General features: G+C 40.0%; 1 protein-coding gene across 3 annotated transcripts in view; it reads right to left on the bottom strand.

Annotated features, from left to right (window-relative positions):
• LOC126473953 (uncharacterized) overlaps positions 1 to 20,360 on the bottom strand; it is an 82,168-nt gene extending 61,808 nt beyond the window's left edge. The window contains exons 1-3 of one of the 3 annotated variants that reach the window (XM_050101323.1): positions 20,226 to 20,316; positions 20,015 to 20,143; positions 19,460 to 19,631 (exon numbers count right to left, since the gene is read on the bottom strand). In XM_050101323.1, the coding sequence (XP_049957280.1) occupies positions 19,460 to 19,631; positions 20,015 to 20,018 (176 nt within the window). In that variant the 5' untranslated portion in view covers positions 20,019 to 20,143; positions 20,226 to 20,316. The other 2 variants (XM_050101331.1, XM_050101339.1) reach the window with 2 other exon arrangements.
• Between the last annotated feature and the right edge of the window lie 4,143 nt (positions 20,361 to 24,503).

Raw genomic sequence — 24,503 nt, 5'->3', positions numbered from 1 at the left:
AAATTGTTAATTTGTAAATACGTGGTATGAAAAATATATTTTCTTTTGTTGTTTGTTATCTGACACCGAACTTTAAATTAAAACAATAAGTAGCTCTGCATTCAGGCTGACTGAATCGCAATGGTAAAAGTCAAACATCAGGCAAGGAATGACTTTATTGCTCATATAACACGTTTCAGAATTTATCCACCACCAGATATTCGGGAGTGATTACTGCACATAAATATGGCGTTTCAAATTGTATGTGAAATAAACATTCACAAACTACTCTGTGAATGTCTGTTTCACATACAACATGAAAGGTCTTATCTATGTGCAGTAATCGCTCCGAGTCTGCAAATGTTTGCTTCACATATAACTTGAAATGCCATAGCTATGTGCAGTAATCACTCCTAGATATCTAATAATGGATAATTTCTGAAACACATCATATGAGCAATAAGATCATTCCTTGCCCCATATTCAACTTTTAGCACTGCAATCCAGTCAGCATGAATGGAGAACTGCTGATATACGTAATTAAGTTTGTACAGAACTCTTAAATGGGCAAGTCCTACTCACACCTGCCCCCCCCCCCCTCCATTTTTTTTTTTAATAGTGAGTGGCGCAAAGTACTTCAGGTAACGCCACACTTTCACACTTTGCTTTTCCATTCTGTGTAAGTCAGGTGCCAGTCTCTGCACCAAGTCACCTGCATGGTTCCCTGCATTTCAGCAGAATTTTTCAAAATTCCACTTTCCTATAGATAACAGTGTAATCAGCTAACTCCCTCAATGATCTTCAAATGTTATCCACTGGATGATTTACATGTATTGTCACTCGTAATATTCCGGCAATATACCCTTGGAGTATGTACAAATTTAACTTTTAAACATTGCTCCACTAAGAATGTCATGTTGAGTTCTAAGTGTTAGGAACTACTGAATCCAATTACAAAGCTCATTACATTTCTTCTACGCTGATGTCTTGTGCACTAAAAGACTGTGTGGAGTTGTATTAACCGACTTTTTCCAGAAGTCAAGGAATGAAGCATCAACACGGTTGCTCCAATCTATTGACTTTGTATATCATACTCAACAAATTAAATTCTGTTCAAGATATCTTGTTGTGTTAGAACATGTTCCAAGATTCTACAACAAATCAACATCAAGGATATTGGACGGTAGCTTTATAGATCACTTCTACTACCCTTGCTGTAGATGGGTGTGACCTGTGCCCTTTTCCAAGAACTGGGCATGGTTTTTTGTTCACGGGATCTACGGTACATTACAGTTGGAGACGGGCTAATTCTGCCACAAATTTAGTATAGAATCTGACAGAATTCCATCGTGGCCTGGAGCTTTGTTCAATTTCAATGATTTCAGCTGTTTCCCAACACCACTGATACTAATACTTATTTTATTCATCTTTTCAGTGGCACAGGAATTAAATTGGGGCACTTCTCCTGGGTTTCCCTTCGCAAAGAAACATTTGAAAATGGAGTTAAACATTTCAGCTTTTGCTTTGCTACCCCCAATTTAAGTTCCTGTCTCATTTAGTAGAGATTGGATACAAACTTTGGTGTCATTAACAGCCTTTACATATGCCCAGAATTTTTTGGGGGTCTGTGAAAGATCACCTGACAATATTCTGCTGTAGCCATAGAAGGGCTCTCTTTTTCAGCCAAATGTGTTACATTCATCATCTTTTTATCTATATACTTTGCTTTACACCTATTATTCAGTAATCTCTGTTTCTTTATAAGTTTCTTTACAGTGACTGTATACCATAGAGGTTCCCTCCCATTATGAATTTATCTACGGGGTACATACATATCCAGGGCATGGTCAACTACTCTTTTAAACTAGAGCCAAAAGTCACTCTACATGCTCCTGCCTGTGCTGTGTAGTTTGGTAATCACAGCTGCCACAATCGCATCTTGGTCACTAATACCAGTTTCGATGTGGACACCTTCAAAAAGGTCAGGTCTATTTGTTACCATTAGAGCCGATATACAGGGTGATCAAAAAGTCAGTACAAATTTGAAAACTTAATAAACCACGGAATAATGTAGATAGAGAGGTAAAAATTGACGCACGTGCTTGGAATGACATGGGGTTTTATTAGAACCAAAAAGAAACAAAGTTCACAAAATGTCCGACAGGTGGCGCTGGACAGCAAAACTGCTACCATGACAGGTGAGAGGTACGCCGATATGTTACAGAATCGCATCATCCCCAGCCTGGCTGATAAACACCTGCTGGAACGTACGATTTTTATGCAGGATGGCGCTCCACCCCATATTGGGGTGAAAGATCTCTTGCGCGCATCGTTTGGTGATGATCGTGTGTTCAGCCGCCACTTTCCCCATACTTGGCCTCCCAGGTCCCCAGACCTCAGTCCGTGCGATTATTGGCTTTGGGATTACCTGAAGTCGTAAGCGTATCGTGATCGACCGACATCTCTAGGGATACTGAAAGACAACATCCGGCACCAATGCCTCACCATAACTCCGGACGTGCTTTACAGTGCTGTTCACAACATAATTCCTCGACTACAGCTATTGTTGAGGAATGATGGTGGGCATATTGAGCATTTCCTGTAAAGATCATCATCTTTGCTTTGTCTTACTTTGTTATGCTAATTATTGCTATTCTGATCAGATGAAGCGCCATCTGTCTGACACTTTTTGAACGTTTGTATTTTTTTGGTTCTAATAAAATCCCGTGTCATTCCAAGCATGTGTGTCAATTTGTACCTCTCTATCTACAGTTTTCCGTGATTTATTCAGTTTTCAAATTTATTCTGACTTTTTGATCACCCGGTATTTCCTTCATGAGTGGGGTTTCTAACTGTCTGTTCTAGGTACTTTTCAGAGAAGGCATTTAGTAATGTTTCAAAGGCTGTCTTACTGCACCCACACTAACAAAACTTTAATTTTCCCAATTAGTTGTTGGATGATTCCTGTCTCCACTGATGACTGAAGTATGATGGGGGAACTTATATAAAGTGAACTGAGGTTTCATCAAAAGTTTCCGGTTACATCAGGAGACAAGTCTGGCAGGCTATGGAAGGGTCCAGAAATCATTTTATGCCCACCTTGCCCCCCCCCTCCCCCTACCATACTGAGTGTTGCCCAAATAATCTAGCATGCAGCTTCAGTTTCTACATCAGTGGATCACAGTTTCTTGTCTGCGACAAAGATACCACCTACAATTTCCATTTGCCTATCCTTCTGATATACACTTAAATTTTCCCCAAATATCTCACTGCTATCAATTTCAGTTTTAACAGCTTCCTGTACCTACTATTATATGAGCCTCCTGCTTTTCGTGAGCGCTTCAAATTCTGGCATTTTGTTGTGAGTGCTTTGGCTGTTTACCATTAGGAATTTAATACTCTTCACCTGTGAGAGGCACCTCTTTCGATCTTACACTGATACTTTTTGATTTTCAACAGCTGTCTTTATCTGGATTGGATGGAAAGTCGCCTCATCTAAAAAACACCTTGTGTGCACCCCACATACAAGTCAGCTACCTAAGTAGCAGCCTCTGGTGTGTAGTGCATAGCCGACCTATTCAGGGGAACTCTACAGTTCTCAACCCTACGGCGCAAGTCCAGGAAGTCACAGCCTAGCTTCTCACAGAACTCTGGAAGCCTCTGTTGCACTCCTTCCACTTGACTCAGAACCAAAGGGCCACGATCAGTTCTGGGAACTATGCTGCAAATTGTGAGCTTCATTGAAATTCCATGTGCAAGGCCGGCCTTCTGAACCTTCTCTGCCAGTTGCCAGAATGATCCACGAATGACCTCGGAGCCCAGACGACAGGCATCATTTGTTTCAATCTGTGCCACAATCTGCAGTTGGTTGCACCTTGTTCCCTCAATAGCTGCCAGAATAGCCTCTTCAATGTGCTGAAAGAGGGTCCCGAGCATACACACAGAGTGCACCTGGCGTCCTTACCAGTCCCTTGCTGCCATTTCCCTAAGGGGTACCATCACTCGCCATACGTTTGAACTGCCAACGATTGTTAGACCCTTACCATTTTGTGATTGCTTCCTCCTGACACTGGACAAAACAGGTTTCCCCAAAACATGTGAAATAAGTCCCACTGGCTCAATTTCTAATTTAGCGAAAGACAGCACCTAGCACCTCAAACTTGTTGGTTAGGGGGATTGGTACAACACCCTGAGTCCTCCCTGGTCCCCATCCACCCTGTGCAGGATGCCTAGTTCTACCACTGACATGCAACTTGCAGTGAAGTGGATGGTTAATGACATATCCTGTACTTTCTGCAGACAAGACAGGACCAAAGGAGGAGTTAGTACTTGAGGTACCTCTGGTATAGGTATCATAGGCACACAACTCTTGGGAGCTCTTCAAACACACTGATTTGTAGCAGCTGCCAATTGTTTAACAGTAGTCAGGGCAATTTCCATCTGCTTACGAACGTCAACCAAATCATCCTGTGTTTGAGAACAGCATTCACCTATTTTTATTTTGGTGTAATTTCAATTAGCTTAAATTTTAGGATTTTATGAATACATTCAACCTGATTCCTTTATATGCATTGAGCATTGTTGCCTTACAGATCAACTGTTTTACTGAATCATTCTATACAATGAGTTCAGAATTCCAAGACAAGTTAAAGCCCTGCATTAGGGGAGCTTGAATGAATTAATGGCACTTTTCATACAACAGGATTAATCTGTGATATGGAGGTAAAGGAAGACCAATGAAAATCTTTCAGCTTTGCACGTGTTAACTATTTGCAAGCCACGAATTATGCACAAAATCTAAATGCTTTACAATAGCAGAAGCAGCAGCAGCCAAATCAACCTAAGCCCAGGTGCACTTTCACCACAAAGCACTATTCTTTCACTACTACGAATTTTTGCAAAGATCATGTTATACACTCCTGGAAATGGAAAAAAGAACACATTGACACCGGTGTGTCAGACCCACCATACTTGCTCCGGACACTGCGAGAGGGCTGTCCAAGCAATGATCACACGCACGGCACAGCGGACACACCAGGAACCGCGGTGTTGGCCGTCAAATGGCGCTAGCTGCGCAGCATTTATGCACCGCCGCCGTCAGTGTCAGCCAGTTTGCCGTGGCATACGGAGCTCCATCGCAGTCTTTAACACTGGTAGCATGCCGCGACAGCGTGGACGTGAACCGTATGTGCAGTTGACGGACTTTAAGCGAGGGCGTATAGTGGGCATGCGGGAGGCCGGGTGGACGTACCGCCGAATTGCTCAACACGTGGGGCGTGAGGTCTCCACAGTACATCGATGTTGTCGCCAGTGGTCGGCGGAAGGTGCACGTGCCCGTCGACCTGGGACCGGACCGCAGCGACGCACGGATGCACGCCAAGACCGTAGGATCCTACGCAGTGCCGTAGGGGACCGCACCGCCACTTCCCAGCAAATTAGGGACACTGTTGCTCCTGGGGTATCGGCGAGGACCATTCGCAACCGTCTCCATGAAGCTGGGCTACGGTCCCGCACACCGTTAGGCCGTCTTCCGCTCATGCCCCAACATCGTGCAGCCCGCCTCCAGTGGTGTCGCGACAGGCGTGAATGGAGGGACGAATGGAGACGTGTCGTCTTCAGCGATGAGAGTCGCTTCTGCCTTGGTGCCAATGATGGTCGTATGCGTGTTTGGCGCCGTGCAGGTGAGCGCCACAATCAGGACTGCATACGACCGAGGCACACAGGGCCAACACCCGGCATCATGGTGTGGGGAGCGATCTCCTACACTGGCCGTACACCACTGGTGATCGTCGAGGGGACACTGAATAGTGCACAGTACATCCAAACCGTCATCGAACCCATCGTTCTACCATTCCTAGACCGGCAAGGGAACTTGCTGTTCCAACAGGACAATGCACGTCCGCATGTATCCCGTGCCACCCAACGTGCTCTAGAAGGTGTAAGTCAACTACCCTGGCCAGCAAGATCTCCAGATCTGTCCCCCATTGAGCATGTTTGGGACTGGATGAAGCGTCGTCTCACGCGGTCTGCACGTCCAGCACGAACGCTGGTCCAACTGAGGCGCCAGGTGGAAATGGCATGGCAAGCCGTTCCACAGGACTACATCCAGCATCTCTACGATGGTCTCCATGAGAGAATAGCAGCCTGCATTGCTGCGAAAGGTGGATATACACTGTACTAGTGTCGACATTGTGCATGCTCTGTTGCCTGTGTCTATGTGCCTGTGGTTCTGTCAGTGTGATCATGTGATGTATCTGACCCCGTTGTGTCAATGCTGGGCATGTTGAAAAGCAGGGCTCGATAGGTGAAATAGTAAAGAAACAATGGCAACACCTTCCAGCAAGGGAGATAGACTTATTTTTTGTCATGCAGGCACCTCACAAGATTCTCTCTCAAAAGGTCTCTTGTTATTTAAATCAAAGGAGACGAGAGATTATCATCAAGAAATTAAGAACATTACGTTTACAAACTGGTTCACAGAATCAGTAATTCAGAATCTGGGAAAATACTCAAAAATTGTTCTAGGTAATGCTTCTTACTGTGAGTTGTTGACAAGACATCTATCACGGTAAAGAGAAAGAAGGAATGATTAATTGGCTTCAGCATCATAACACTGATGTAAGCGGTAACCTTAGAAAGCTAGAGTTTATGGAACTGATCTCTCTCCATAAAACACAGTTCCTCATAAACAAAATCTACGAGCTGATGAAAACATATGGAGACAAAATCTTCAAGCTACCACTTCAACCAAACAGAATTAATACAGACCAAAATTAAAAGTTTACGTTAGTAATAATAATAATAATAATAATAACAATAATAATAACAACAATTAAATGCCCATTCTGCCGGCTTAAGCACTCACAAAAGAAAATGTTAGGAACATAATGTCTGAAGACTGAAAGAAGGCCAACAAACATAAACAGAGCATCAGTGAAGGAGACAATTATTTCATTACATAATAATGGTGACAGTTACCACGATATTTCAAGCACCACTGAAATGACGAGTGATGTCAGTGGATTTTTCCACAGTCACAATAGAAATCAAATACAGGCAGATTCAGCTGCACATTTGAAGTGTGCAATTTGCAATGGAAAGTAGTTACATAAAAAAAAAAACTATAATTTCACAAATTTTTACATTTCAATAATAAGGCCTCATCAGCAACTAACATCAAACACACTCCATCTCAGGAATTAAGTTCATACCACATGCAATAACCATTACTGTTTCAAAGTGCTGAAGTAATGTTTTTTGTATTTCTTTTATTCTTTCTCCCAATACTGATTGCCCTATTTAAGATAAGTCAAAAATTTGGTAACATTGTCAGAAATTGCATTTTCTTAATAATTTGTTGGTGCAAGTAAAACTGAAATGAAAACAGTACAGTTCTTCCAGAACACATTGACGCAAGTTCCACAGTTATAAAGTGAGTAGATTGTGAGTTTTAGCAAGTCAAATGAAATTTAAGATTATGCTGAATTCCATATGGGATGTGCTAACTATGCCCCACACACCCACTTGTTCCTGCACAACTGTGAATTATAAAGTAATTTTGCACAGAGTATGGTTTAATTTTGGCCTTGTCATGTCTACAGGATCAATACGTATGGGGGTGTAGTATATTTCTAGATTCGTCACTTGTAAGGTGATTCTTGAAATTTTGTCAGTTAGGCATTCACAGAATAGTTAGCATCTATCTTCAAACGAATGTCAGTTAGTTTTTCCACCATCTCCGTGACAATTTCTCATGGGCTAAGAAAACTTGTGACCATTTGCACTGCCCTTTGTTCAGTATCCTGTTAATCCTACATGGTACAGGTCCCACATATCTGCGTAATATTCTAGGATGGGCTGAACTGTTGAGCATTATTTAATACACACGTGAAAGCTTTCCGAAACAATGTTTTATTAATTAATCAGTACATGCATAACAACAACTACACACTCCAGAACACATAATGAAAACCTGGTAATTACAACATGACAGAGTAAACAAAGAAATTATCGATATCAATTTACATATCTTAACATGTCTCTTTAAATTGACATCGACACACAGTATGAATGTACAGTCACTCCTTCACTTATTTTACAAGGCCACAGTTTCTTACACACGTTTCATGTCTGGCATTGCTAAGTGGTTTTGTGAAGCATTGTCTAACATTTCTTCAGAAGGCAGATGTTCAACATTAATAACACCTGACTCAAAATGCCTTCTCATAAAATGATACTTTATATCTTGATCCAGAGTTGGTCACTAGATTCTTGGCCAGCTGAATGACTTTTATTATCACAATATACTGTAAGTGACTTTATGAGACTGCTTGGATCTACCTCAGACATAAGTTGTCCCAACCACAGTAAATCTTGAACAGTTGATGCCAAGGCCATATATTCAGCATCACAAGTAGAAGTTTTTTGTTTTCTACTAGATCATGAAATTAAAAGAGTTTTGCAATTTTATGCATGAACCAGTAACAGGATGTCTGTCACTGATTTTATTTCCCCAATCTGTGACACTGAAGGCCATTATTTCTGTCATCTCTAGAAAATTCTAGCCTGTAGTCCATGGTTCCTTTTAAATATCTAAGCAATCTTTTTACAACCAATGAATCTTTTTAAAGCAGTAGTTATATCTGCTAAGGAGATTTACAGTGCGATTTGGGTTAGATATAGACTTCTTATTGCTTCTTCATATGGTACTTTGGTATCACGACTGCTTCAAAGTGCAAACCAAGTTCAAATGGTGTTGACACCGGCTTGGCTTCACTCGTTCCAAATTTCTCCAGTGAAATACGGAAGTGTCTGATTCCACCCGTCTGCTTTGACCCACGTCACAAATATAGCGGAAACGACCATCCAATGGCGCCTATGACGTCATTACGTAAACGTGACAACAAACACATAAATACATCGAAAAACCAACACACACACACACACACACACACACACACACACACACACACACACACACACACCTTCCACAAAAAACCTAATCAAACTAACGGGACAAGCGTGGGAAATTGAGGGTTTCTGGATGGGGACAAACTAAAGGTAAACACTCGCCACTACACCAAATGACAAAAAACTCTAAAATAACAAGACCCCACAACCTTCCCAAATTCCACTACACACAAAATCCACTGGAATCGAACACTTCCCTTGACCTATATAGGTCAACAGAAACAACCAATACCACACTATAAATCTCAAAACTTTCACCACCACCACCAAACTTAATCCTACCACAAAAAAAAAAAAAACACCAAGAAAATCAAAATTGCAATCGAACACTTCCCTTGACCTGTTATGGAGGTTTTAATGTGTTGCAGATGGCTGGCTTTCCCTTTTTATTCTCGTGGTTGGCAAGCCACTGTAATCTGCTTTCATGTTTTACTGTCTTCTGTTTCTAGTGTCTCTCTGTTGTTTTCTTGTCCTCTTTTGTTCCTTTTAGTGCTCATTGCCTTCCCTTCGTTCTTGTGGCTTTTCCTTTATTTCCGTTTTGAGTTATATGTTTCGTCCATTTTATTCTCACACTGGTGGCATTGTTTTATTAGGAACAAGGGACCGATGACCTCGTAGTACTGTCAGGAAATTAGGGGATCATGATAAAGGAAAAATTTGGATCTCCCAGAAATCCTATGCAATAAAGTTCTGGAGAAGGGTCGAGGGAAGCATCCGATTCCACCTGTTGGCGTTGACCCGTGACGTAAGGCTGTCGCGGTGTGCGACGTCTCAACGGTGCGGAGTTTACTTTGTGAGAGTGGCGTGTTTGTAGAAGTCGTTTTGATGTGATCAGTGCTGCTCTCTGGTGATGTGTTTATAAGTTGTGTGTTAGGTGATGTTTTTGGTTTAGTTTGCGTGTGTGGCATGTTTAAAGGTGGCGTACTGTTGCGGTCGGTGGTTCTCTCTGGTGGTATGTTTATGGGTAGCTTGTTATGTGGCTTATGGGGTTCACTTGCATGGTAGCATTGCAAGTGTGTGGTATCGGTGGTGTTCCTCACGAAGTAGGTGCTGCAGGAGCAACAGGAAGGGAAATGCCCCCACCATCAAGGGTGCAGGTGTAGTCTTCTGGCTCTGAGAGGTGACCTGTGTTGGCAGAGCCGATGGTGCCAGAACTGTTGTAGAGGCGGCGTAAGACAATGTCGTACGCACAGGATGCAAGCGTTCAAAATTTTCTCTTAGCCTCAGTCTGTCCAGGGTCTTGTACTCCATGATTTTTCCTTTCTTTCTGGAGAATCCTGCAGTCACGCGAGCAAGGCGAATGGTGCTCTCCGCAGTTGACACAGATGGGGGGCAGTGCACATGGAGTATTGGGATGTGATGGGCATCCACAATCTCGGCATGTGACGCTGGAAGTACAGCGGGAAGACATATGACCGGACTTCCAGCACTTAAAGCACCACATCGGGGGAGGGATATAAGGCTTTACATCACACCGGTAGACCATCACCTTGACCTTCTCGGGCAATGCATCACCCTCAAAGGCCAAGACAAAGGCACCGGTGGCAACCTGATTATCCTTTGGACCCCGTTGGACACGCTGGACAAAATGTACACCTCGCCACTCTAAACTGGCATGCAGCTCATCATCGGACTGCAAAAGGAGGTCTCTATGAAATATGATACCCTGAACCATATTTAAGCTCTTATGGGGCATGATGGTTACAGAAAGATCCCCCAGCTTGTCACAAGCGAGTAACTCCCATGACTGGGCAGAGGATGCTGTTTTGATTAAGACTGACCCAAATCTCATTTTGGACAAGCCCTCCACCTCCCAACACTTGTTCTCTAAATGCTCAACAAAAAACTGAGGCTTCATTGTCATGAAAGATTCCCCATCAGCTCTCGAACATACAAGGTACCTGGGCGAATAAGATCCGCTGCCATCCTTAGCCTGACGTTCCTCCCATGGTGTGGTCAGGGAGGGGAATGATTTGGGGTCGTACTTCTGTGCGTTGAATTGAGCTTGTGATTGCTTAGAGACTGCTTGTGTTTCACCGCTTTGTCACGTGTCATCCACCCTGATGCCACCCACTCCAACCAGGGACCCTCCCCACGGGTGCCACCCAGCCGCAGCAAAGGCCACCTGGCAGGATGGCCATTGCCGGGAGGCCCGATGCCCCAGTGGGGTGGGCATCTTAGATTAGATTAATTATTCATTCCATAGACTCATAAAAGAGGGAATCTTCCTGGGTGTGGAACGTGTCAGATAAACACCCCTTGGCGATGCAGAAATCGATACTGCATAGCGCATGGTGGAAAATGCACCCAGGAAGGTGTCCTCGCCCAAGATATGGAGAATGGGCAGTGTGATAGACGGTGAACAATTTGATAGGTTTGCAGCTGTAGACACAGCTTCAGCCCAATACTCCTTTGGTAGTTAGCATTGAATATCATAGTACGAGCCTTTTCGACCAAAGTTCTATTAGCTCTCTCGACAACACCATGATGATGATAATATGATGGATGATACCCTCAAAAGCCAGAAATCCTTTTCGATCATCACTGACATACCCCTCTCCACTGTCAGACCACAACTTCTTGATATTTCTGCCTGTCAGCTTTTCCACCATGGCTTTGAAGTTTTCAAATATTCTTATTACCTCAGATTTTTTCCTTCAAGAAATGAACAAATTTGAATCTCGAAAAATCATCAATAAATGTGAGGAAATAATGACTTCCACCAACAGATTCTGTCTCCATTTGCCCACACAAATCAGAATGTACTAAGTCTAAGATGTGTTTAGAATACCTTTTGCTAAGTTTGAATGAAAGACGTGACTGTTTTCCCATGATGCACAACTCACAGGGATCCTTGGCCACAATATCTTCATTTAGTCCCGTTGAAACCTTTGACAACTTCACCATACTTCTGCAATTCTTATGTCCTAGCCTGCGATGCCATAAGAATCCACTATCTTTTGTACAGTAGCACTCTTTCATCTCATTTTTATTTAAACAATAGATGCCATTCTTGGCAATGTTCTGGCAATTAGTTCACCTTCTGCATCTTAGACGAGTCCACCTCAAGTCACTTTATGTCCTTTGCTTACAATTTTACTAACTGAGAGCAAATTTACAGCTGAGTTTGGGATATGAATAACACTGGATGCTTCTACTGTTTAATCACCAGTATAGAAGGTCAGATCAGCGCTTCCACTAGTCTGTGCTACTAACCCATTATCCCTCATGCTAGTCACCGAACTATTACATGGCTTGACATTATGAAGCTTCTTTTCATCATTAGTAATGTGAGCCAAGGCACAGGACCACATATCCTTTTTGTGAGATTGTTTAACAGCAGCAGCAAGAAAAGCTTTGTTTTGTCGTGTCTGTTTCCTAAATACATATCCGCCATCGTAATTTTTTGACAAGCTTCCTCCTTTTTCGTCCTTGCTAGAACAACATTTAACAATATTATTCGGTTTATTGCACTTGTAGCATTTAATAATATGTTTTATAGGCCTCTTCTTATCTGTATATAGAACAGGTTCTTTATTTCCATTTGCATTTTCGCGTTTGACACCTTGTAGCAGTTTAACTGTAATAGAAAACAGTGGCACACACGTCATGGGAGATTCGAGTGTCACGATCATAGGCTGATAATGATCAGGTAATCCAGCCAGAAGCGAAGTTCCTACCCACTCTTCACTCACGGCAAACCTCATTTCATTTAACTCAAACACGGTTGTTATTCTTCGAACACAGTAGTCGTCTACTGACTTGCATTTATCTAATTTGGTAGTGATTAATGATCTAAAGCCCACTCTATGTGAGTCCTGAGTCTTCAAACGCCTCTTCCAAGGCCGACCAGGCTTCTGCTGCCGTTTGTATGTTCCTTATATGGGAATAATTAATGTTGTCAACGAAAAGTATAACCCACAAATGTGTCTTTTTGTCTCTCTTCTTCCAAGAATCATCCCATTTCATCAGATCTCAAGGAGTGTTTTCAACAACATCCCACAGTTCGTCATGAACCAAATACACCTTCATGGCAAATTTCCATGTTGAGTAATTTCCACGCCCGATCAACTTTTCAACCACTGGAAGTCCAGTTGAGGCTGTTCCACTCATTTGTAGCAATATGAATGATTGGCACAAGCGTATGTACCTGGGACAATAACCTTTTGTTCAGTATTTTTTACTACACACATGAAAGCTTTCCAAAACAATATTTTATTAATTAATCAGTACATGCATAACAACTACACACCCCCAGAACAGAATGAGTAATTATAACACAATGGAGTAAACAAAACAACTGTCGATATAAATTTACATATCTTAACATAAACGAGGCTTACATAAGCCATCTCCTTTATAGGCAGACTGCATTTCTCTAGTATTCTAACAATTAATTGAAGTTTGCCACCTCCTTTAGTTATGGATGAATTTCACATCCCTACAAATAACAACCAGGCATCTATATTAGCTGCCAATTGAGGAGTTATTTGTATGAGACATAGTAGTTGCACAGTTGCAAAGCCATTAACGGCTGGGAGTCTAATGTGCTGACACTACATCCCTCCATACCATAGCCTAATGACATCATTGGCTGAGGATGATAGGTGGTCAGTTGGTCCCGATTACCCCCTATGTGACCTGCATGGCAGAGCATTTGTATAAGCTGACTGACTCCACTTGTGATTTATTGATACCATAGGCATACAATACCTTTTGTTCTGTTTAATACATTATTCTACAGTTCTGAACATTTAAATCAAGTTGCCAATCTTTCCATCAGTCTGAGATCTTATCACGATCTGACGATATCTGTGCAGATGGCATAATCCGTATCACTTCAGGCTGGGTGGTTACCTTCATAATCTCAGATGTTATTGGATGTAGCATATGTTAAAATTCAGGAGGAAGTAAGAAATGCGTATTTTTTTTGTTTTCTCCAAAAAAATTCCTGTTCCGAGATACAGGCCTCCAAAGATGACACAGCGAACACAATTTTGAAGATGAAAATTTTGGAATTTAATTTTAAAACTTTATCTCTATAACAGTTCTAGATATATTGTTAAGAGTTTTTTACATTTGAAAAATAATTGTTTTATAGTTACAATGGTATCCTTCGTTTGGACATATCTGTCAAAAGTTCTTTTACTGTCACCTTTTGAATTTTTTTATAATTTACAGAAAAAAAATTTTTTTTTCAAAAACGACAATCCATCAAAGTTAGCTTTTTCCCCCCATGTTGATTAGTACCACGTAGTACCATATTCTCTGTAAAGGAGAACTTCCACTTTTAAGGTGGACAGGTTTTATTTTAAAAAATCATTTTTTTAACTTTCAAGGGTAATGTATGTCTTCACTGAAGTTGTTTCTTACTAATTTCCTTGTTACAATGTTGATTTCTATTGTCTTTGTTGCAGTTATTTCTTATCACACTCTTTGTTGCAGTTACTTCTTTCCATTTTCATTGTTGCCGATCTTTCTTACATTTCGTTGTTGTTTCTTGTCGGTTTCTTCGTCATGATTGTTCACTGCTGGTTTCTGTATTGTAGTTGTTCAGTGCTAAGCCGTTTACTGAAGAGACTTCTAAGAAATCTAAGACCATTCAGCGAGTTCTGTGTTTTCGTGAAGAATTTGCCAGTTGACACAGTCGCAGAGTATTTTGTGAAAAAGACTGCTTGAAATGTCTTCTGACTGGGGCCACAGGGAGTGAAGTGTGCCGACTATTTGCATATCCATAAAAGAGCGCTGGCAGGTCGATAGACACACAAACATACACACAAAATTCTAGCTTTTGCAACCAACCAACCAACCAAAGTAGAAATTTCATCTTCAGAAGAAATGAACCAAAGCACTCTTGCATCTCTTGCCAGGATTTTTTTTTTTTTTTACAGCTGTTGAATATTGTGTATCCTACAGTGAAAATGTGCAAGTTTTAACTATTATTCCAGAGACATTTTCAAAGAAACCAATTTTGAAGCACATTCCACTGGTATCTAAGTAGGAGTTAGAGAAATCAAGAAAGGTGAGTTCTGTAAAAGGAGTCTTTGGGAAGCTGGATCCTTATCATGGTCATCCTGTAGAAGCAGCCGAAATTCAAATAGTGCAGTCATTTTAGCTGGAAGATTAACTGAACTGTTCCAAAGTGCCACCAAAAAAAGACGCTATAACTCTAACAGTTGAAGGTCAAAATATTGTGAAAGTGAATAGGTATATGACTCACAGTATTAAAGAAATTTTTGCAATTTATAAGAGCAACTATACAACTTCACATATTGGAAGATCAAATTTTTATGCAATACGACCTAAGAGTGTAGTTCCACACCCACCAAGAGATGTCTGTCTATGCATGTACTGCGTGAATTTTGAACTGTGTGTGGTAACTTTGAAGAACTTACTGGGGCATGACATATGACACCTTGGTTGAACGTGTGAAGTCATTAGTAGTCTGTGACATAAAGCGAGAGACTGGTTTGTTTGAAGAATGTAGTTACTGCCCTGTACAGGGAATATGTAGCAGATAACTCTGCAGAAATTACATTGTGACACTGGAGGAAAATAAACTAATTAAGAAAAATGTTGCCTTTGACAGTTTCACTGATGAACTTGGTAAATGGTCTGTGAAAGCAGTAACACTCCAGCATCTGAAGAAATTGCAACAACAACACATTACAGAAGCTTCTCCCACAAGAAGTACTAGGGTATCATTGGAGTAATGACCAGGTTTCAATTTTTACAGGAGTGACACATTTTCAAAACAAGACCACAAGTGTTGCAGTTATAAGTGATGACACAGGACACGACTTAGCACATGCTTTGCTAGCAATGTGCAAAATTCTTCAACTGCAAACAGGGGCAGAGAAGATCATCATCATTTCTGATGGTGCTCCTCGTCATTTTAAAAATCTTTAACAGCTGTTTGAATCTAGTAAAGTTGCCTGTGCAAACTGAATGGGTATACAGTGCTACTAGTCATGAGAAGGGTCCTTGTGATGGTCGAAATTTTAGTGAACTTTATGCTCCCACATGGACCAGCTGCTGGATACAGCAGTTGCTGAAGGACAGCAACAATGCCATCAGTGCTCACTTCCTGTTCATGATGTTTTGGAAGATTGTAGTGCTCCAGTTCGTATTTGTTCAACAGGAAGGCATCACTCTATATCAGAGGGAGATACTGAAGCAATGGAACACATTCTTACTTCACAGACTGGTTACTTTCAGTACAAAACAGAGTGCACAGAAGTTGTATAAATTGAAACCTTAAAGTCTTTGAACCTTTCACGTGCATTTTGGAACCATTTAAAATGCTTGAAAAATGAGTTTCTTACTCATCTTTCAAAACTAAAATTAGGTTAAATAAGCACAGGTTCTGATTTTTATTGCCTGTTACGTGATAATGTGGTAATAAAACAGGTTTTATGTATGCCAAAAACTTCAATTGTTTATAAAACCTGTTCAATCTAAATGTGAAAGCTCTCCTTTTCAGGAGATGTAGAACTTTATGGTACTAATCAACAGAAAAAAAATCAAAACTTTTGTGGATTGGCATTTTTGGAAAAAAAAATTGTAAATTATAAAAAAGTTCAGAATGAACTTTGACAGGTTAAGTCCAAATGGAAGATTTCTTTATTATCATAAAGCAATGATCTTTGTTCCAGAGATACAGCATTTTAAAATTTTTTCCAAAGTTTGCATCTTCAAAATGGTATGTGCAGTGTCATCTTTGGTGGGCTGTATCTCAGAGCAGAATTTTTTTGGGGGAAAACAAAAAAAAAAAAAAAATTGTGTTCCTCACTTAGTCCTTCATTTTAACATATGCTAAATTCAATAACATCCAAGACTATGGAGGTAAAATTTTTTCCTAGCCTTAGCTAACTGCATCACCTGCAAAAAATCTGAAATTATTTTCTGTGATGTCATCAATATACCGCAAGATCAGCAACAGCCCACTTGAAGTGATTTCTAAATCTTTCTAAATCTGTCGATCACACTCTATTTAACATAACATGCTGTACTCTCGCTACCAGGAAATCCTCAACCCAGTCACAAATTTTGCATGATATCCCATAGGATCATACTTTCATTAACAAACATTGTCATAATACTGTGTCAAATGCTCTTCATATGTCAAGGAATACAGCATCTACCTGCCTCCCTTGTTCCATGGCTTGCAGGATGTCATTTGAGAGTTGGTTGTCACATGCTCTATGTTTTCTGAATCCATGTTGGTTGGTTGATTTATTTGGGACCAAACAGTGAGGTCATCGGTCCCATCAAATTAAGGTAGGAAGTCGGCTGTGCCCTTTCAAAGGAACCATCCCGGCATTTATGGGATATTCCATGTAAAGTAGGGCACACTTATCATTTTTAAAAGTGTAAAATTTGATACTTTTTATAAATTGCTTGAAAAGGCTGGACTTTTTACTGCATGATAACAATGTCTATTGCCTATTATTGTTTTCCCTCCATCATTTGTAGCCCTTTTTATAAGGCCATACATTTTTACGTAACACGAGCCACTTTCATGGAGCCTAATTAAGGTTTTATATTAAGAGGAATGTTAGGGCTAACTTCATCTTGTTCAGCAATTTACTTCTTTGTGTGCATGTGTAACTAATATCACTATTAAAAATTTTCCAATTTCAACCAATACTGTAAAAACAGAAAATTAAATGTGTAACCCAAGTCACATAATCTGAGTTACAGTTATATTTTTCTAAGGTTAAAAGAATGGGATGCCCTTAATAGCAGCAGAAAGACAGAAATTAATAGCAGCAGAAAGAAAGAAAGAAAAGGAGGTAGGAAAAGTTAAAGAGTGAAGAAAAATAAGAAGAAGCATCAGGAAGAAGCTAGAAAAAGTCAACAGAAGCGGAAACAAAAGTTTCTGCATTTGAGTCCACATAAACAATGACTTATTAGAAGAAAGAAGAGCTAAACTAGGGACAGAGTTAGAACACACAGTGTAATGTAAGATGCAACCTAGTAAAGCTGGTTTATCACAATATAAGTCATATAGTGCTCTAGGTAATGCCACGGCTCGAGTTGAAGTTGTAGATGTTCATGAGCTCTTCAGTGACTTGCGTGGAAATTCATCAGATTGGAAAGTCTGAAAGACACAGTAATTGTAGAATTCCACAAAATACAGGCCTTGGTTCTGAAACTTGAGACATGGTAACTGGTTTCTACTGTAGTGTCGTCAGTTGCCAGCCACCAGGCAGGGAAGACAGAATAGTGATTTGAGAAAATAATGAGAAAAAGACAGTTTACATTCATAACTTAGTCACATCCAATTCATGGAAACATGCGAGGTATTCAAATAGGAGCACCCTGAAATTAAAATTGGGACATCAGAGTTTACAGAAGAATGCCCACATGTTCAATTAAGCAGCAAACTACCTCATAACATATGTTTGTGCACGTATCACAAAAATTTCATAAATGCTATCAGTAGGCTTCATAGGAAACATTGTAATATTCCAGTTTTTACAGCAACAAATTTGCTTAAACCATGATATGCCAGCCACCCAGTGAGCTTTGTTGGTGGAATGAATGTAAAACGTCAAAACAGTAGAGGTTTCAAAGAAGCCGATAAAGCTGATGAACTGGAAATTTTGAATTTATAGTGATATGTTTGAAAGATGGAACAAATCAACTCTAAAATTATTAAAGTCAAAGAAGAAAGCTCTATAGCTGATACAGTGAAATCCAGAATTTCCGTAATTCCTCAGTTTCTTGTTCATTGCTGTACAAATAGAGCTCAGTCTGCATCTTAACATCAGCAAAAGGAAACTGTTCTGAGCCAAGATTCTACAGAGTTTGCAATGCTGCATATTGGTTTTGCTGAAAATTACGTTTCTGTTTATGAACATGAGGTGCAAAGTGTGTATTGAGCACAAGCACATGTTAGTATTTTCACTGTGTCATTCTGGTTCTCATCACACAATTGTTGATGATTCAGAAGCTTAACACATTCCAAGGTTACTGGGATTGTGTACATTGGCAAGGTACTATCAACTATACCTGAAAATTTGGAAGGTAGTTTCAGTCTAGTCAGACCTGCCTCACAATTTAAAAACAAACATATTACTGCCACTGTATTGCAGCTTTAATATTTTCCTTTTCTGTTATACATGAACAAATGTTCACACGGATTTTATTATTAAAAACAAACTAAGTGTTGGATAATATACAGAGGAACATAATAAAGCAGTCAACACAAAGGATAGCCACAGCACACACTGACCCTGACAATTTCTCGTACGAGTCACAACTTCTCAACTGACCCATGCACAATTACAAGTGGTAAATCAGTTCAGCATAATTCGTGGTCTGCTAACAAATTGTTACAAAAGCCGTTTGGACATGAACTGCATGAGTTATCCTATGTTATAAGCAGTTCTTTCACGCTTATGGAATATGTGCTTTGATATTTTTCACTCTTATAAAACCAACAATACTACGTCAACCAGGACTGATATAACATCACAACAATTTGCAATTAGTTACAACATACCTTTCACCGACAAGCTGACCCAACTTTTCAATTAATCTTATCCTGGATGTCTGTGTTCTGCAAGTAGCAAGAATATAGTATCTTCCAGTCGCTGCTCCATCGCAAACAAAACATCTCATCCTGTCTTCGTGCCCTGCGATACTCGATTTCTCCGTTGATGCAGCCATTACGCCTACCAAAACCAAGTTTCATAAGAAGGATGACATCCATGAGTCAGTACATAAGCTAACATCACTTCTTCTACAGTGATACGAGAATGATAAAAAAATTTCTAACTACGGTGAAACTAAACAACCATGGCCAAACAATTACCGAAGACCCACACACTTATTGCCAGAACGAACAATAACAAGACTGATTCCTGAAAGTTACTTGGCTTAATTCATGCGCGTGCCCCCCTCTTCAATGGTTAACTGTAGAGGTATTTACAGGGATAATTTTGTGTATTGCATTTACAGTCCGCGTATACCAAATTGTGTACGTCGACAACACGCTATTAAAATTTACTTCTTCTGATATTCATTGTAATAAAGGGTCACACACAAGATAACGTACACATTCTATATTAATATTCCCACAATTACTCAAATATTTTAACACTTTAGCTAGACATTGTCACATTAGGTTTTCCAGCAATTTCAACATTCGCGGTATGACGCACTGGTTGCCCTTCCCATGATTTCCCTGTAAATAAAGAAGGCTGTAGGATTGAAATATTCCAAATTAATACACTACTACGAAAATTCAATATCTGTTCAATATTTACCTTTAGCAAACAGAAATAGAATAACAACGGACACTATCAATAATCACTTATTTTAATTTCAAATCCACACAAACTTGCAACAAATACAAGTTCATCATCCAAGATGGCAGCACCTGCTAAACAATATGAAATACTAAAATCAACTATCTTTGATTTAAAAAAGAAATGTCGATCACTGGAAACGGCAGAAGTGCGACTGGTTTACTGAGTGCGTGTACGCGTGTTATATTTATCAATGTGGTTGTTTATGCGGAAGATTTTCGTCTTCATGTGGTGTAAAAGTATTAAAACTCTATCCAGTTGATTGTGAGAAATAAATAAGATCTTTTTTACGAGACCTCATTCCGAATTGACTTTAATGTTCCTTACAACTGCCAATGAAAGTACTTAAAACAAGTAGCATTCGTTAAGTATCCTCTAAACGATGCTAAAAGTGTCTTCTGTGGTGCGATATGTAAGCCTACGCATAGGAAATGAACAAGTTTACAACACAATAATAATTCGCATGTATAGAACATAGTGAAATAAAAAGTTTCAAAATTTGTCTGTTACTTAAGGTTTCGGGGCCCAATGGAAGGAAGTCGACTCTAGAACTTAGGTTGTGGCTTTACACAGTGTCAGTATGTTCCAACATATTACATGTTCTTTTGTAAGTTAAGATCAAAACCCTATCTTCCGTCATTACCTACTGTTCTAAACAGCACTGAACAGTGAATACAAAAACTATGGGCGTTTATAAGATGCAAGGTACTTCAAAGTTCGATAAAATTCTGGCTGGTGTCACTAACTCCATATTAAATACCCTTAGTTCTTTAATTCCCACAAACCAACCATGTACTTGAAAAGGCAGCGAGGGACTTTATAGTCCACATATGAATATACATGTAACTGTATCGCAGATTGAGAAATATGTTTCAACATTTTGTAAACGATAATGCAAGATTTGTTAAAACACGTTTTGATTCCGTCAGATAGTTTCTGCATTTTAATGAAGCTTTCGTGTAACAAATCAGCTGCGTTTAATCTACATGTGACTTGAAGCACATACCACTTAGTACGGTACCATAGTAGTGCTGCATGTACTCACCTGACATAAGACTGCTGCCAGGTGCAACCTACTTTCAGGGGGGGGGGGGGGGGGGGGGAGAGAGAGAGAGATATTAGATTTCCTAACATTTTAATTTATATTTGACTTTAACAAATTTCTCATTTCTTGGAAATGCACTTTTTACTGTTGCCAGTCTGCATCTTCTATCCTTTCTACTTCGGCAAATTTGGTTATTTTGGTGCCCAAGTATCAAAACTCGTCTGCTGTGTTGGTTTACATCCTAATCTAACTTACTTAGCAGAATCTGGCTTGGACTATATTGCTTTTGTTGATGTTAATTGCTATTCTCTTTTCCAGACACTATATGTTCCATTCAGCTGCTATTCAAAGTCCTGTACCATCTCGAATTACAATGTTATTGACAAACTTCAAAGTTTGAATTTCTTTTTCTTGAACTGTAAGTCCTTGGCCAAATATCCCCTCAGTTTACTCTGCAGCTTGACCATTGTACAGACTGAGTAACATCAGGGGTAGGGCTACTTCAAAAGAGTGAGACTAGGCAATAAATGTCATACGACATTGTGAGGAATGACACTTAGATCACTTTGTTGAGTGGATACTGTAGCTGTGAATTCAACAGAATATTTCATCCACAGTTTATTGCTTCTCTAAAAGTGACACACACTCCCTAGTACTATGCATAACAAAATATTGTTTGAAAGTTACAGAAATTAATGAGATTCACTTACGTGGTTGTAAGTTAGTATGGTACAACTATAGGCATAATACAAGGGAAAGAGGAGTGTATATCTGGGGCACTGCCCTATTGTGGGGGTCATACAACGGTCTGCCGCATCTCTTTCGTCAAATGCCTAGATCTCGCCGTTCCTCCTTGTCCTCATCTCCTCCACTTCCCATGCCACGTTTTATATACCACTTAGCCACCCTTTTCATGGTCTTCCTCTCATTCTTCTTCAAGGAAGTTGCCATGAAAGTGATATCTTTGGCCATCTATGTTCTTTACTTCTTCTGACACACCCCAATCGTCCAGGCTGTCTTTCTTCTATTCTGTCTGCAATACTTTAGTAGGTCTGCATCCTTTTTCTTATTTACTCATTTCTTGTGCAGTCAAGTCAGCAAATTCTTCATGCTCTCTTCACATGGTCCATTTCCAAAGCTCTAAGTCTCTCTATTTCTTTCTGCGAGTTTCCAACGCACACATACACAGCTTTTTATAGGTTCCAAGGTGCATTTGTATAACCACATTTTAATCTTTAAACTCATATTTGAGGTCCAAAGTACAGGATTTAATTTCTGGATAGCTGCTCTCTGCCAGACAGATATTCCATCTCAAAATTCATTTTCAGACCACACTTCTTTATAGTCTTCCAACAATTTTCTAAGCATGTAAGATATATCCTCTTCTTCATTTATTGCAAAGAAATTATCATCAGCATACATTGTGCATATTTACACTGCTTCCGTACTTCAGTCCCCAAGCACTTTCTACACCAGTGATCCATTACCTTCTACACATACATCTTAAGAGTATGGGCAGCTGACAGTATCCTTCTTTCAGTCCTCTAGTTATTATGAAGGCCTTTCTCCTTCTTTCCTCATTTTGACAGATCATTCTGTCAACTTGAGAGGGTTATTATACTTCTTACATACAATTATTGGCAATTCTCCTGATCACAGGATCTCAGAGAGTGGAATAATGGCCCATGCCATAGACTTTAATGGGTACTGCATCAAACAGCTCTTTGAGTGTTGTTCTTCAGTAACAACTTTGAAATATAAAAATACCAGTGTTCTGACAGAGTGTAGATTCCCAACAGGGAGCATTTTAAACTTCTACATCTACATGGATACTCCGCAAATCACACTTAAGTGCCTGACAGAGGATTTATCGAACCGCCTTCACAATAATTCTCTATTATTCTGATCTTGAACAACACACGGAAAAAATGAACACCTATATCTTTTTGTGCAAGCACTGATTGTCCTTATTTGATTACAATGGTCGTTTCTCCCTGTGTAGGTCAGCATCAACGAAATGTTTTCATATGTGGAGGAGAAAGTTGTTGATTGAAATTGCGTGAGAAGATTCCACCGCAGCAAAAAATGCCTTTGTTTTAGTTATATCCCCCCCAAATCTTGTATCATGTCAGTGACACACTCTCTCCTGTTTTGTGATGATACGAAACATACTGCTCTTTGTTGAGACCATGCAGCATTACTCTAAGAGGACAGACAAGTGTAATGTAGGCAGTCTCGTCAGTAGATCTGTTACATTTTGTAAGTGTTCTGCCAGTAAAACACAGCCATTGGTTTGCCTACCCCACAACATTTCTTTTGAATTTAAGTTGCTTGTAATCATAATTCCTAGGTATTTAGTTGAATTTACAAGCTTTAGATTAGACTGACTTATCATGTAACTGAAGTTTAACAGATGGGTCATTCCACGTGAAGTGTCCTAGGGCTCCCAGCTCAGCCATCCTTAACTTTGATGGATTTTGTACAGTATGTAGTTGAGGACCCTACATGAACTTATGCAAAGTTCCACGCTCCTGTAACTTGGTTCAGGCGCTAGAGCCACTTTTGTGAACACCACTTTTACCAAGACTGAAAAGTTGCGAAGACATCTTCAAGTTTGGCATTCCACTGTTCCTAATGCTTCTGGGTATAGTGGTACAACTTTTTGTGTTCTACACACAAATAATGGAAGTAGAGTTCAGAAAGCAATGGATTTGGCATAATCTTAGTTCAAAGTGGGCAACAAATCATGTTGCGAGAAATTTGTCGCATACTTTAATGAGGCATAAGTAGTGGAGAAAGTGCGCTATTGACCCGGTAGTTTGCCAAACTACTGTCTGTCTGGGTGTTTAGTATATCACAAATTTTGGCCTGGCTTGTGTGTTTAATTACTGTGCTACCATCCCGTAACTTTGCTAAAAAACATGACTGCATCAAAATATACCCATGTTCAAAGTTGAAATCTCAAAATGGGCACTTACCACATTACATTCATTAAAACCATTCAACAGAGCACATTTCATTCTATTAGAAAAACTTATTTTCATTTTAGTGTCTTTTTGGGTAAGGTGCAAAAATTGCACCTAAGCTATTGAATTTTTTTGTAATTGGAGAAAAATCCTTCATAGGTCAATGGTGGCTGTGCCACTACCATCTCAGTGACTGGTAGCCGCTTCGCCAGGGGGCCACGCCCG

This window comes from Schistocerca serialis, chromosome 1 (assembly GCF_023864345.2).
Source record: "Schistocerca serialis cubense isolate TAMUIC-IGC-003099 chromosome 1, iqSchSeri2.2, whole genome shotgun sequence".
NCBI classification, from domain to species: domain Eukaryota; kingdom Metazoa; phylum Arthropoda; class Insecta; order Orthoptera; family Acrididae; genus Schistocerca; species Schistocerca serialis.
The sequence above is the reverse complement of the archived record's forward strand: the minus strand, read 5'-3'. Positions and strand labels throughout refer to the sequence as shown.